The 14,842-nt window shown below is 44.3% G+C and overlaps 1 protein-coding gene across 1 annotated transcript in view; it reads left to right on the top strand.

Annotated features, from left to right (window-relative positions):
• COL17A1 (collagen type XVII alpha 1 chain) overlaps positions 1 to 14,842 on the top strand; it is a 42,237-nt gene that overhangs the window by 18,278 nt on the left and 9,117 nt on the right. The window contains exons 15-42 of the mRNA XM_085307955.1: positions 104 to 193; positions 328 to 372; positions 991 to 1,140; positions 1,781 to 1,996; positions 2,688 to 2,726; positions 3,153 to 3,179; positions 3,681 to 3,707; positions 4,210 to 4,272; positions 4,442 to 4,546; positions 5,057 to 5,119; positions 5,797 to 5,832; positions 5,973 to 6,026; positions 6,409 to 6,444; positions 6,629 to 6,664; positions 7,096 to 7,158; positions 7,513 to 7,548; positions 7,936 to 8,007; positions 8,381 to 8,407; positions 8,952 to 8,987; positions 9,508 to 9,543; positions 9,752 to 9,832; positions 10,869 to 10,904; positions 11,594 to 11,674; positions 12,935 to 12,988; positions 13,105 to 13,146; positions 13,963 to 14,025; positions 14,190 to 14,249; positions 14,784 to 14,810. Of these exons, the coding sequence (XP_085164081.1) occupies positions 104 to 193; positions 328 to 372; positions 991 to 1,140; positions 1,781 to 1,996; positions 2,688 to 2,726; positions 3,153 to 3,179; positions 3,681 to 3,707; positions 4,210 to 4,272; positions 4,442 to 4,546; positions 5,057 to 5,119; positions 5,797 to 5,832; positions 5,973 to 6,026; positions 6,409 to 6,444; positions 6,629 to 6,664; positions 7,096 to 7,158; positions 7,513 to 7,548; positions 7,936 to 8,007; positions 8,381 to 8,407; positions 8,952 to 8,987; positions 9,508 to 9,543; positions 9,752 to 9,832; positions 10,869 to 10,904; positions 11,594 to 11,674; positions 12,935 to 12,988; positions 13,105 to 13,146; positions 13,963 to 14,025; positions 14,190 to 14,249; positions 14,784 to 14,810 (1,701 nt within the window). The remainder of the gene's footprint in view (positions 1 to 103; positions 194 to 327; positions 373 to 990; positions 1,141 to 1,780; positions 1,997 to 2,687; positions 2,727 to 3,152; positions 3,180 to 3,680; positions 3,708 to 4,209; positions 4,273 to 4,441; positions 4,547 to 5,056; positions 5,120 to 5,796; positions 5,833 to 5,972; positions 6,027 to 6,408; positions 6,445 to 6,628; positions 6,665 to 7,095; positions 7,159 to 7,512; positions 7,549 to 7,935; positions 8,008 to 8,380; positions 8,408 to 8,951; positions 8,988 to 9,507; positions 9,544 to 9,751; positions 9,833 to 10,868; positions 10,905 to 11,593; positions 11,675 to 12,934; positions 12,989 to 13,104; positions 13,147 to 13,962; positions 14,026 to 14,189; positions 14,250 to 14,783; positions 14,811 to 14,842) is intronic.

Genomic DNA, 14,842 nt, shown 5'->3' with positions numbered 1-14,842 from the left:
AAAAAAAAAAAAAAAAAAAAAACACGCTTTTTGCCAACAAAGGAAGATAGGCCAGATTGAAATGCTGTTGTAATATGTTTAATTACATTTGGTTCCTGTTCAGGATCCTTTGTGGAAGACACCTTAAAGAAGGAGAAGCAGGGATTTTCCTCCTCTTACGGTGCAGATGCTGGCTTAAAATCAGAAGCAAATGGTAAGATTTGTCCCTTGGCAATGCAGTAGAGCTATATTATGCCTCCACTACAAGCTTCCCCTTATAATCTCACACTTCTAGTTTGAGCGTGCATAGAAAGGCTATTAAAAACTCCTTTCCTGCTATTGCAACAGGAGGACTAAAATCCGTGCCAACAAGGGACAAAGCAACTTACGCAGGTAAGTGGTGCTACTCACACTCTTTCATTAGAGGGAGCACCAAAGCACAGTGTACAAAAGACCCAGTCATTCTTGCATGAGATGGATGATTTCTGTGTGATGACATCAGAGAGAGGGCATGCTCAGGAGGCTACTCTGTAATGAGCAGATCATGCGCCAGAGAAATTTGCACCTATGATTTGATTGTAGATGAGTGAGCAGCTGTGCTACATTTTTACTTAGGTAGGAAATCAGATAGATAGCTGATGATGCAGCTGCATCTTGGATCAGGACAAATTTATGGAAAGGAAGGGGCTCAGAGGTACTGTGCTGGCTATTGCAGTTGTTTTTGGCTCAGAGCTGTAGAACATATTGGCCCAAAGGGGTCACAGTTTTCAGCTCTTATTTTAGAAAGCACTGAGTGTTATCCCCTGTAGGGATTCCCATTGGGAATGCTGTTCCCAGCTTCCACAGCAACGATATTTTACCCATCATGTGCAAAGATAGATATAAAGATTTTTTTTCCCATAACCCTATTTATAATGTATCTGGCCTTGCTATCCTTACTCTCAAGAGAGTGTTGACTTTGAAGTCAAGGAGCCATGCATTAACCAGGAGATTACCCCTTCCCCCTTGCAGAAATACGAGGTGGTGATGCAGGGGGTGCAATAGGATCAGCACCATCCTGGTGCCCCTGTGGTTCCTGCTGTAGCTGGTGGAAGTGGCTCCTGGGTTTGCTTCTGGCTTGGTTGCTTCTCCTTGGATTGCTCTTTGGACTCATTGCTCTGGGTAAGTAGTGACTGCAAGAGCTGGTTTAGGTAAGAGACCTCCAGGTGTAGTTAGGGCTGGAACTGAACAGAAACCAGCCTCTATGTATCCCTGTCCCTGAGAAAAGTTACAGCAATGGCTAGAATGAAAGAAAGCAAAGTTGTGGAGGCTGGGCACGCTTTCTTACAGGAGAAAGTTTGATAAGGAGGAACAAAATGCTGACCAGGATAGAAGGAGTAACATAGGGTTTAAACTGGCAGAGAGGCCAAACAAACTGTCACTCACTACCAGATATGCCATGGAAGCGAGCTGAGGAGGAGCACATCATGCTGAAGATTGTGAGTACCATCAAAATATTTCAAGTGGACAGGAAGAATAAATAAGGGATATAAGTCTTCAATGAGGGGATAAATAGCCTTTGGGTGAGGAAGGTAAGGAAATTCCTGAGAGCTAGTGTTTTTATTCTCAGAGACTAGCAGGTTCCAAAGCTGTCATTTAAACTCTAGGATATTCCTGTTATAATAATAGTAATAATAATAATCCTGCAAAACTYGGTGGCCATAGTTGCATGACAGTGTTGCTGTCCCTGCTATTAGAAGTAGGTATTTCAGGCATGAGCCTGCAACAGCATCTTCCCTAGCGTTTTACTTTAACCTTCCAGCGGAAGAAGTGAGACAGCTGAAATCTCGTGTGAAAGACCTGGAAAAAAGCAGTGGCAGCTACCTGACAGTTAACCCAGGGATTGCAAATATAGACAAGGAAGTTTCAAAAGCAGAATTTGTTCGTGGTGCGGCACCCTCCTCAGCCTTCTCTTACGGAGATGAAGAGTCAGTTTGGCTGATGGTGAAGAGCAGACTGAGCAAGGAAATAGAACGAGGTGAGGCGGGTCAATGACTGTGATGCTTCATGAGATGAGATTATTTAAAGGGAGGTGGGGGGATTTGATTGCCTGAGAACCTAAAGATGAGGGCTGCTAGAGTGCAGTACGTCTGTCCAAATTAGGGCCCTCACCTGTCCTCACAGGTGGGCTGTGCTGGGGCTTAGATTGTTGCCACTAACAATACACTGGTGGTGCATCCCTCAAAGGCAGCAGGGAGAGGAGAAGAAAGAGGGATGTGGACGTGCCATTCTGTGCCAAGATATGTTACATTCGTTGTAGCAAGTGAATTTTCCATTTTGAAATAATTGCACAGAAATATAACCCCCTAGCTTGTTTCTCATGCTAGCAGGGGAAAGCCAGCTATGTTTCTCATGGTAGCAAGGGAAAGATGATTTACTCTATTTCACGGGTGATGGGAACAGGCTAACAACAGAGGGTATCAGAGTCAAAAACAAGAGTAGGGACTACGGGAGCCTGCATTCTCCCTACTTCCGATGTTTCATGTAACTACAATTCTAGGATTTGCAAAGRGAAATGTGCTGAGAAAACTCTGCTTCCAAAGCCATACTGTGTGTTAGTCTGTGCTGCTTGCAGCCTCAAAATCCAATTAGAAGGATTGTTGTAGGTGAAGAGAATAGCTATTTTGTTGTGTGATGTAAGCTAATGGTCCCTTCACTTCCTGTTGCAGGCTACTTCCGAGGGGAGAGAGGAGAACCTGGTCTGAAAGGTAGAGGCATATAGTTCTTCTCTTTCCCTGTCCTGTTCTTCTGCTCTGGCAGAGCACAAGCACAAATTTAATGTGGATTTTTAACACAAAGGGCAACTGGCACTGAGAAAGATGAAGCAGGTTTACGCTTAAGCAAAAGTAGTGTGAGGCTGGTTTGCCGCTTTAAAGGACCTGATGCTGCACAGAACTATGCAGGAGCCCCAATCCTATGCTGTACTGGTGTGAAGAGCAAGACGCTGTGTGTTGCTAGTGGGCCAGGTCTGATCCTGCACTATTCAAGTGCAAAGTGTCCACATTCACCCAGAACTCCCTCATTTCACTGAGGGCTGGAAAGCAATTACAAAAACAAAATAAATGAGCAATCACTGGAAATAGTCCAGGATCTCTCCTGATTCCCCCCCCCCTTTTTTTTTCTCTCTTTCGCAGGTGACATGGGAATGCAAGGGCCCAAAGGTGAGTCTGGAGTTGCATGCTTTCTCAGGTAGATTGGCAGCCTACCATGACACCTAGGTAGCAAATGGATTTTTGTTGCTCCAGAAGTTATATAGAAAAGTCAATGGATCTGAAACCAGTTCTTCTCCTATAGTTCAAATATCGTTGTGATGGTTGTTCTTTTGGCCGTTCTTGCTGGCAAAGACAATTTTGGAGGTCGCAGTAGAAGAGACAACAGATCTTGCTTTCAATCTGGAAACTTCTTTCACCTGGATGAAAATCATTCCTGAAGCTAAACTATACCTATTTTAATCCAAAAAAGTGCTTCAGAGGACTTTGCACAGTGTGAAGGATCCAGTCTATTACACAATTACGAGGGGCCCGATATGGTATTGCTTGAGAGGGTAGAACTCCGAAATATTCCAGGAACATAAACTCCTTTTATGGGAGGTTGATGACCACCCAAAGAAAGAACAGGGAAGACTTACTCYCCAGTGACTGTCTGTTTCTTTCTCCCCACAGGAGAACGAGGGCTTCCTGGAGTCCCAGGTAGGTAGTAGGACAACTCCCTTTTGAGAGAGGGCATTCAGTGATGTTACTGTAGGCAAGAACAAATTTCACATGGCAAACCTARCTTGAGATGTTTCTCTAAGGAGTCAGTATTTAGCAGATGGTGTAATTCACTTGATTAATGCCTTGATGTTAACTTACTGACACAGCTCAGAGAGTTGGTTACAAGCAAGGCCTCAGTCTGATTTCTGTTTAATTGAATGTGCCTAATTTGGGAATGTGAATATCCAAGCTTCATTTTGAAAGAGTCCCACAGCTGCATGAGCATTTGGCCCATGCAGCTTTCTTGTGCTCTGACGTATGTACTGTTCTTTTCCAAATAAATCCCTTATTCAAGCACCCACCTTGCAAGTAATACATTCTTTAGCCCAGGTGCTGAATCCTTCCAGACTTGAGCTTGACAGATGCCCCTTATTTGCGTGTTATTTGTTCATTGTGCATGGACGAGGACTCTGAATATATGTTGTGTTTTTCTTTCCAGGCATTCCTGGTCCAGTTGGACACCAAGGACCAGAAGGACCAAAAGGACAGAAAGGCAGCATGGGTAAGCATCTTGATTAATGCTGTGAATCTCTCACAACTGATTGACGCATGGGAATACAGGTATCAGCTTGGTGTGATCATTGCCTTCCCAAAGGAAGTGGGCAAGGAGCATCCTTGCCCTAGGACTCCTGCAAAGAGACCCCTTATTACAAGGCATTTGTTCCCTATAGGTGATCCTGGCATGGAAGGTCCAATGGGACAGAGAGGTCGAGAAGGGCTGCCAGGGCCTCGAGGAGAGCCTGGACCACCTGGATTTGGAGAAAAAGGAGACAGAGGTAGGAACTGGGTCTGCCACTCCTGAATAAAGCAGAGATGGAYGAATGGGTTAGGACCAGATGGTCCTGATTTACCAAAAATCTCAGTGGTAGGGTTTGATTTTGATTACTCAGATCCAGATTTCATGTTAGATGTTCGTCAGTGCAGAAAAAGCTGGCCTAAAGGGTTTTTGTGCRAAGTTTACAATGGACAAACAAAATGTCTTTTGTTTTGCCAGATCTCACAGTTGACTTTGGCAGAACCAGAAGTACTTAGCATCTGTGTTGCCTTCTTTCAGTTGTTTGAGCCACCAAAGCTGGGGAATTCTAACGTTAGTCATTCTAAAGGCCAATGAGATTGGACTTTCTTCCCAAATAATGCATGCTTATTCAGGTATTTTGTACTGACCTACAGATTAGTTACTGGTTATTCATGACACTAGCAGAGAAAGCATAACAGGAGGTGGGGAGAATAGGGAGATAGAATCACAGTTGTATTCTACAGCAAGTGTTCATGCTCTTATTGACCAGGTGTTGTTGGTGAGCCAGGTCCTCCAGGGCCACCCGGTCCCCCAGGTTCTGCCGGCCTTAAAGGTAAGTATGAGGATGAGCAGAGAAAGCCTGTCAACCTGTTTAAGTGTCAGGATGTAATGACCGCTCCAGTCTTCTAGTTCAGCTTGGGTTGCTCTGCAGTGATCAGAAAAGTGATCTACTGGTCATCATTTTTAAAAAAGCTTACTTTGGTAGAGGCACATAACCTTTAGACCAGTAAGTGCTTGAGAGTTTTTAGTGAGAGTGGGAGCTGGCAGAGAGGTTTCCCAAAACATCAATCCTGAAGGTGTGCTATGTTTCCAGTTGTTTTTTCCCTGCATTCAGAGATAATAGAGGAAATGTCATACCCCCTAACAAGCTATTAATAGACTAAACAATCTACAATCCACATAACTGGGACCAAAAGTGTGCCATAAAGAATGGCTCCTACTGAAACCCAGATTCCAGTATGTCAGTCAATATGGAGGGCTTGAGTCTTTTTACCTTAGTTCATGGAAAACCAYTTCCTCTAGATCACAAGAACTAGCTTGTGCAGACTTAATGTCCTGGTTTTGATGATGCCAGTGTGATGTAAGCTCTTCCAGTGGCTGGGAGGATCCTGGTCAAGTAAACACTTACTGGGCTGTTGTTATAGAAATGCTGTTGGACAAACTCAAAGACATTTGTTCACTTTCTAATTGCGATGTTACTGAAACAGAAATCATGTTGCTTATTCACAGGTCTGATGGGTTCTCCAGGTCCACAGGGTCCTCCAGGTGAGTGCTTCATTCCTTTGTAATGGCACCTCATAGACTAGCGAAAACAAAAATGAATGAAAACCTCTGATAATTTTCCTTTTTCAGTAATGATTGGTGGTGAGTTGGATAGATTAACTTCCTCATTCATTTTTCTTCAGGTCCTCCTGGCCTACAAGGATTTAGAGGAGAAGCAGGTCTTCCAGGTGCTAAAGGTAAGCTCTTCTTCCTCTGGACAATAACAGTAGCACTAGCAGATGTACTTTTCCACCACTGCTCTGAGTAGCAGACTTGATGTAAGCATGGAGCATTGAGACCCTTGGGTCAGAGACAAGCCTGTGAACAAGGAAAGGGGAGGAGGAAATAGACCTGTCTCAGTGATTGGAGTCCCGTATTGAGAAATACAAGAGATAAGAGAGGTAATGGAGAAGTCTAGATGAGGAAACATGAATGGATGGAGCTATACTAAAGGAAAGGAAGTTCGAGTTTCTCTGATGTCAGAGTGCATGTATTCCACTATGATTTTCTTTGATGCATGAAATCCCTTTCCCTTTCAACTTGTTTTTATTCTTCTTCAATCATCAATATATCTTTCAGGTGACAAAGGAGCTGCTGGAGCCCCTGGACCAAAAGGTATGTTGATCAATTAAATGTCTTTTGTGGGTTCTTTCTTTAGATATGGATACTGTCCATAGGRATTGACTCCATCCTTCTTTGGTTTGTTGTTTTGCGCTTTTATCAGAAATCAACTTTTTCTCTGACAGAGATATTTTACAATGAAGCAATCTCACAAAAYCCTTCCCTTTTTGTTTTGTAGGTGACCAGGGTGAGAAAGGGTCTCGTGGAATGACAGGTCAGTGGATTGTTTCCGTGGAATAACRTTCTATCTAACACACACTTGAATTCTTTGAGTTTTCAAGTAATAGTATAGCCCAGCCAATCCCAGTCAGCTTTCTAAAAGAAGTTTGAAGGTTATATTGGTTATACTCATGTTAGTAGTTATATTGGTTATACATTTTTGCRTCTGAGTTTTAACCAACTAGCTCCCATTCTTGATTCCAGTATTCTTGGAAAATGTTTATGTKTGGCTTTAGATAAATTCTCCTTCACGTGCACTGTATTCACTTCACTTGAGCATTTCTAGYGCCAGAAACAGTCACAAATTATGAGACTTGAACATCCTATCAGAGCTGTTTTTCAGTTGCAAATAAGCAAATATTACTGGCAGTTATAAATTGTATCTTCAAGATTTATTTGATTCATTTTTGTCTAATTTTGTTACAGGTGAACAAGGCTTAAGAGGAATGCCTGGTGTTCCAGGAGAGCCAGGGAGTAAAGGATCAGTAGGTGAGTAACAGAAAACAGTTGTGATTATATGTGGGACAATGCCATTTCCACCGACAGAGCCTCCTTCTGTGATCGCAGACTTGGAATCATACTGATTGTGATCATGCTAGTTGTGATCCCAAGTCTTTTCTCTAAATAGCTAAGGTTAGTTCGTATACTCAGAAAAGTTGTCCTACAGTTAAGTTTCAAGTGAACTTTTTTTGGATCTTCAGTGATTGCAGCCAAGGTTTCATTCAGATACAGTATGATGAAAAGCTACTCTCTTGTGTTTTAGGCTGTGTCCTACTTAGTAGGAGGGCAGGGCAACTGCRGTACTATTTCAGAAGTCCCTAATGACCTCTTCTCTTTGGACAGGGCCAGCTGGCCGTGATGGACAGCCAGGTGAAAGAGGTAAGGGAATCTTCCTCTCTCACTGCTCTTCCTTTGAAGTGGAAAAGCAGATACTTCTTGACTTGGTAGGAGGTTGATTTGGGGAAGGAGTGGTGGAAGATGGCAACAGATTCCTGTCCTGGGATCTTGCTGTCTTAGAAAAACTGTAGAGTCACCTATGAGACATGTGATGGAACTGGACATGAACTTGTGCCAGATCTCTGCTCACTACAAAACTCTTTCTTATTGTGGGTATTCACCTCTCAGATGGTGATGTTGAAATTAGCTGCTTAGCTGTGAGGATACGATGGGTAGAAAGAGCTGAGGGGTAGCTGGTGGTAGAGCTTGAATGGGTTGATAGATTATAAGTCAGTGATGTCTAGGTTGTTAATGGGATTATGTCCCTAGGTGAACCAGGTCTTATGGGAATRCCAGGAGCCCGAGGCCCACCAGGTCCGACCGGAGATGCTGGACAGCCAGGTAAGAGCAGAGAGAGAACAAAAATATTTTTTATTCAGTCAGGAACACAGTGGTTTCTGTCAACGATTTCCAGTTTCATTTTGAAGTTCTGTCTGGCAGTCAAAGCACTAGGAAGGATCTCTGTGCTGTAAGAGGGTAATGGAAAGGAAAGACATAGGGAGTCTAGACCCTTTCTGATAACAGGATTGTGCATACTGCAGAAAAGAACATCAGCTGCTATAAGCCGACACGCAATTTATATGCTGGGTGCTAAGATGATTTATATCATCTGTGGACTGTAATTTTAAGCAAAAGTAGTCTTTTTTTGCACTGTCTGTCCTCCTCCCTCCCCTATTTTCTTAGATTTCTTAGAGTTTTTGCTTTTATTTTCYAGGTCTCACAGGACCCCAAGGACCCCCAGGTAGGTTTTTTCACCATGTTCCAATTTATCAACACACACCTTGATAAGGGCTCAAAACCACTTTGTAATGTCCCCCCTGCAGCACTCGAGACTTCCAAAGTGGGATCCCAAGGCTTCTGCTTCTCCCTTAGGTCTTGAGACAGGTTTTGTGATTGGTGCTTAAGCTTTCAGTAATGCAGGGCCTTGGACTGTTTGAAAGTTTACCTCTCCTCAAAACTTAGTTTGCTACAAAGAAAGAGGCGAGGTAGCAATTGGTAAAAATACAGGGAGCAGTGCCATCATCTAGAGAACAGTGGGAAAAGGGAAGCCCTTACCTTTTGCTCAGGGATACTACCAGCTCTCTCTACAGTCCACTATGAATTCCTCCACCTGGTGTCAGGGATGTTGTGGAGTAGGCATAACCTGCATAAAAATGCTGAGAGCTAATGTCTTTAGTAGGAAATCGCTCCTATCAACCCAAAGCTAAAAGTGGGGTACCTGGGAAAAAACCAAACCAACAGTATTTGCACTAACCATTTTAAATTGTTCATCTACCTCATACCAGGACTTCCAGGCAACCCAGGCCGACCAGGGACTAAAGGTGAGCTTTGTTTCCCCCCTAATACTCGCTTGCTCTCTAAGTACTTAATTTTAGGGAGGATTGTCTGCTCAGCTGACCAGTCCCTGGATCAACAGTGGCATCTAGTGGCTTCAGGAAAGAAGTTTTGAGGAACAGAGGGGAGACAAAGCCTCCCTGAACATGCCAAAGGCAGCACAGCAGTTTTCCCTCTAAGACAACGTTAGCAGACCACATTTTTCCCTGCGTATATGAGCATGAGCCCTAGTGACTGCAGCGGAAGCTGTGTGTCTGCCTCTCAGATTGGGACCCATTGCCTGTTCTGATAGTTGTGGTACTCAGAAAGCTGATCAAGGGTATCTCTGAATTAGGAGAGCTCTGTTACTCTGTTTTCCCCTGTGACATTCTACTGTTATGATTTCTTGGACAAGAGATCAAGAGCAAAGAGAATAGAAACCACATGTTTAATAGGATAATTTCATTGATATAGTGATGGATCTTCCCAAAGAAAGAAGTTCATCTTTTGTGTCCTTTTTTTTCTTAGGAGAACCTGGAGCTCCAGGCAAAGTTATAAGTGCTGGTATGTACTGCTGTGAGTTCAAGCACTTACATTTTGGAGGATTTTCTGCATTATTTTATTATGCCTCCTAAATTCATATTGACTTGGTCCCAGTTTTGTACTAGTGACTCCCTCTATTGAGAGAATACATATTATAGCTGATCAAATGATTACTTAGAGATGGATTTGTTACAGATTCATGCAATGTGTTTATGTGCTTGTGTTCCAGAGGGTTCGTCAACTATTGCTTTGCCAGGCCCACCAGGTCCCCCAGGCCCACCAGGTCCTACTGGACCCCCAGGTGTTCCAGGTAAGAAAGCTGCTTCTCTACTGTGGTTTCTACAGGCAGCTTGCATCACTGCCCACCCAGTTCTTTATTTATTGTGTGATGTTTCTTGCCCCTGCCAGGCTGTCCTCTGTGGGAGGTGAGATTGCTTAGGCAGTCTAGATACATAAGGTTCTCACCCTTCCCTGCTGTCTGTGCTCTTTGCACAGAGCAAGGCCAAGACCAAGAGCTGAGTTAGAGAGATCGTGGCATTGAGAGAAAAATGGGAAATGATCACAGGGAGGCAGGATAGAAGGGAAGGCTGGGAAGAAGGAGAAACTTGGAGCAGTGTTGCTCTCCTTTGATCTGATGAATACAAACTAACAACAGATCAAATCCAGCAACTCAAATCAAGACCTTYTGCCTTTCAGGGAAGCAGGCCTCTCCAATCCCTTCACAATGCATCCTGTCTTCAGAACTGAAATCAGAAAGGGCTTTTTTTCCAGGCTTAGCTTTGAACTCAAGACAACAGAAATCCCACATGAGCATCTGGAAATCTGACACTGCAAAAACCCCACCCACACATACCCCCACCCCCCAAGCTATGCATTAATGTGGTCTTCAGAGTCCTCTATCCCAGGTCAGACACTGCCCTCAAGCACACTGGCATCTGGCAGCAGTTCCTGGGCCCTGATTCTTATATGCCTTTCCTAGTCATGTAGCTGGAGCTAATCTTGGAGCTAGTTTGGTGGAGCTAGTCCTAATTTGCAGCAGGAAATGCAATGAGAGGATTAGGCCTATTTGCATTTCTATTGTGGTCAGTGGCAATCTGGTTATTTCCCCAGTCTAAGAAGCACTGAGCACTTTAATTGCCAGATGATGGAAAATGAGCCATTTCTCCAGAGCCTCAAGTAATATATGAGACTAATGAATTCATACTCTATCACAATTCAATTTATTTGTGCAAATACATTATTTGATGTTCTCAGATGTTTATGAAAAAGACCTATTGATTCTCTTCTGCTACGGTAAAATACAACCAGGAAAATCCAATGCAGTCTTTTTTTTCCCGTGAAACCAGGTCCTGTTGGGCCAGCTGGTCTCCCTGGACAGCAAGGTACTGTTCGCCATCAGCCTTGATTCAGCCCTTTAAGAGAACTGCATTCATTAGTTTTTCTTTGTTTCTAATTCTCTCAGCCCTTGGCACAATCTCTTTCCTTCTGTTTGAAGACTTTTTCCTTTCAGTTCATTTTGCTGCATTWTTGGGTTTAATTAATCTTTTAAGGAGTTTCTGTTCTTCTTTTTTTTTTCCCCCCCATTTCCATGGGAAGGAAAGGGGTAGTAGAAACGAGTGTGATGTGGAAGTTTTTTCTCTTGTTATTTTATCTGGAGATTGGTCTTTCTAAAGCACTTCTCAGCTGCAGTTGCCTTTCTGTGATGGGGAATATAGCCCAGCTGACTGGCTTATGCCATTTTGAAAGGTGGGAAAACAAACTAGAGMCTAACTGATAATAATGTCACTGTTAAACCGCTGCCAGTCAGACAGTGATCTGTTGGGATCTGTTGGGAGGGGCCTGTATCTAGCTCAAAGGTTGAGAAGCTCCTCTGAAGGACCCTTCTTAGCTTATTTTCTATGATCAAGCAAACTGTGCAGCGGTTTCCGTATTTGAAAAAATGTCCGTGCAGGACTGAGTTCAGACTCCCAGTTCACATAAGCCAAGTCTGAACCCCCATCAGGGAGATGAGGATGGGTGCACAGTGTCACCTTCTCTAAGTTAATTCACCTTTTCTTTTTTCCTGAAAAAGGTCCACGGGGTGAGAAGGGATCCGCAGGTGAAGCTGTGATAGAAACTATCAAAACAGAAGTCTCATCATTAACATCTCAGAGTGAGTGAGCCTAGCTTTTCACTTCTTTGCCTGGAGAGGTGTTGAAAGCCTMCAGTGCTGCTTACAGCTAAGGGGAGATGCCTCTTCCTCTCAGCATGCTACAGAGCAAGTGTGTGTGTGTGTGCTCGTGCACGCGTGCGTTTGGCAGGTAGATCTATACCATGACAGCAATACTAACCACCTCTTCTAGCCTGCTTCTCATCTGTGTATCGCGAAGTGCTTTCAAAAGGAGGTAAATGGCACCAGGCCCATTTCACAGAGGGGTAATGGTGACTGATGAATAGTCACCAGCAGCAAAGATAGTCACAAAGCTGTTGGATCTCAGCCAGGCCCTCTAGCCACTGTGCTTGCGGTGGACAATCCTGCATGTAATATGAACACAGAGCCATCTGTAAAGGAAGAACCAGTCTGAAATGGCATGTTAATCCAACAAGGAAGGAAAGAAATAGAAATTTCTCTGCAAATTAGAGGACGAATTCACAGGGAAATAAATCCTATTTCGAGATGGAAATAAGTGGAGCAGAACAGAGTGGTTTAGCGGCATCCTGTGGAAAGTGCCTGCTTGCTCTGTGTAATACTAAATGTGTGGTGCACTTACAATCAATATTTGTAGGGTTTGTGAGCTCTCTGTAAGTGAGCAAGAGAGGCAAGGCGGAGGAGGGCATAAAATTACAAATGATCCTTGCCTGATCACCATCTGTGTGCACCAAGAATGGGGTCATGTAGACCCAGACCATGCTTCAGTATGTCCCATCCCCCATTCTGGAGTCCTGGATCTCAGCATTGCTTAGCTTTGAGTTTATGCTTGAACTTGGAGGTGTGGATACATCTCCACTCAGGATAACGCAGGGCGGGTACTTGTTAAATAATGGCTACCTAATTTTCTCATCCCAAATCTTGTTCCTCTTTGAAAGTATTTTTCTTCTGCATCAAAGTTCTTTTCTTTCTTCTCTACTCTGTGGGTCATTTGCTCTTTCACTCAGCTATCTTTACTCTCCAGAGAGATCCCTTCCCTGTTTTCATATGTGCTACCAGCCTGTTCAGCACTGCTTTTTGCTTCATGACTTAACCATCACATTGCCAGCTGAGCAGATCTGTCCTCTCCCTTCTCAGCCTCAGCTTTGACTCAGGTCACCCAACTCCTGCCTTAGTCCACCCTTGAGTATAACAGCTTCTGTCAGCCATGTAAAGACAGTGTTTCCATAGCGGCAATAGCTCCATAGCAACAATTTTCCCTCTCTGTATGTTTCATTTGCACAGTGCTGTCAGATCTACAAGGGCGAGCAGGACCGCCAGGTCCTCCTGGACCACCAGGTATGTCATRTAGCAGAGCTTGGGATATAAGCGGGGGTGTGTTGACACACATGTTYCTGGGCCATGCAGTTTGCTGAGTAAATACTCTGTAACGTTTCTGTTTCTTTGGTCATCAGGTGAATCTGTGCAAGGGCCCCCTGGACCTCGTGGACCCCCAGGTAAGAGCTTGTTTCTCTGAAGCAAACCTGGAAAGTGGGAGTTTTTTTTCAATGCTTCTGTCCTGTGCCCTGCAGTATCCTAGATGCAATCTTAAACCTGTTGAAAGTTAGGAAGATCTTTACTGCTGACTTTACTGAGCAGATTATCACATAGTGGATTCCTACTAACACAGCTTCACTACAATATAGTTTCACAGCAGCAAGAGTAGTGCTGCCCCGGGGGAGGAGATTTGCTTTGGCAGAGATCTGCTAGCCAGACTTGTAAGTCATAAAAGCCATACTTCTTATGAAGACACTGGACCTTCTCAAGTTCCCAGGGAAGCAACTGGAACCGTTTTCATCTTTACTTTTTACTTCTCCAGACTTAACTTTGAGCTGGGGGCAGAGGTAATAGATGTCATGAAGAACATTTCCCCTTTCTCCTTCCTGTAGCACAGTGATTTCTTCCACAGCCAGAAGAGAGAAGGTGCAGGAAGGCACAAGACAGGAGCATAACCCCRTTCCTTGTTCTCTGCTCAGTAGCAAAGGGGACCAGGTTAGGTATGCAGTGGAACGAACCTTCCCTCTTAAGGCAGGAGAGGCCAACTGGGATTAGCACTGTGTACCATAAGAAAGGGAGCTTCAATGCCTGTGGCCTGCTATGGTGACAAGCAATAATKAAAATAATTAACAAGGATATATGTCAGTGAAGAAAACAATGAAACCAGCCTAAACCTGGCTAGGGTCATTACTGGAGATACAGCAGCTCTGTCACTTAGTCTGTCATACTCCTAAAGCTCATCCTTTCTGAGGCTTATTTGTGTCCCTTTTGCCTAGGAGAAGGATTGCCGGGACCTCCAGGCCCACCAGGGAGACCAGGATCTTTCGCTTCAACCTCAGGTAGGCTCTACCTTCGTATTCCCTCCTCTGTGCTCTGGAAAATAACTGCCCATTGCGATTCCAGAGAGCACATTATCTCCTTGGCTTTGAGCAGATGGAACCATGGAGGATATGTGCCCTGTTCTGTTGAATGTCATGAAGCAACCTTTCTGTTTTCATTGCAGAAACATTCTTCACAGGACCACCAGGTCCACCAGGCCCACCAGGCCCGAAGGGAGACCAAGGTGCGTGTATCTTGCTGCCTCACTAAGATACCAGAAAGTATGGATTCCTGACCCCTCTGACTGAAAAGAAGCAAGGAGGGGCCTGGGTGCAGAAGATGTCTTGCGTGTCTGTGGCTGTAAGAGAGTTGGCACAGTGCTCACTGAGCAGTATTCCTATCTGCTACCATAAAAGAAATGAGTCACTATGGGAGAAATTAATTAGCTTCCAGCACYGGTGTCAAGGCAGCCACTGTGTTCAGACCCCAACTTTGCAAGCCTCTMAAATTCAGGGCCATTCAGAATTTCTGATCCCCCCATTAAAGGGGCAGAATCTGCTTCCAAAATGCAGCATAGATTTGGCTGAGTCAGTACAAGGAGGTGGCCCTGTTAAGCATAGCCCAGCTCTGAGCTGGATGGAAGAGGTGGGATCTAATCCATTTACCTGTTGCAGCTGGTAAACTGGTGGCCATGATATTTGGCAGCGTAGGCTTGAGTACTTTTGCAGATCAGAGTGAAGCAAAAGTTAACGATGCTGCTCTGCTTCCCTGTTCACAGGTGAACGAGGCCCACGAGGATTCACAGGTAAGGAGGCTTCCAGGAGATGTCAGTGGGTG

This window comes from Rhea americana, unplaced genomic scaffold (assembly GCF_003343005.1).
Source record: "Rhea americana isolate MKP2758 unplaced genomic scaffold, rheAme1 scaffold_104, whole genome shotgun sequence".
In the NCBI taxonomy this organism is placed as follows: Eukaryota; Metazoa; Chordata; class Aves; order Rheiformes; family Rheidae; genus Rhea; species Rhea americana.
This window is presented reverse-complemented; position numbering and strand designations above follow the sequence as displayed.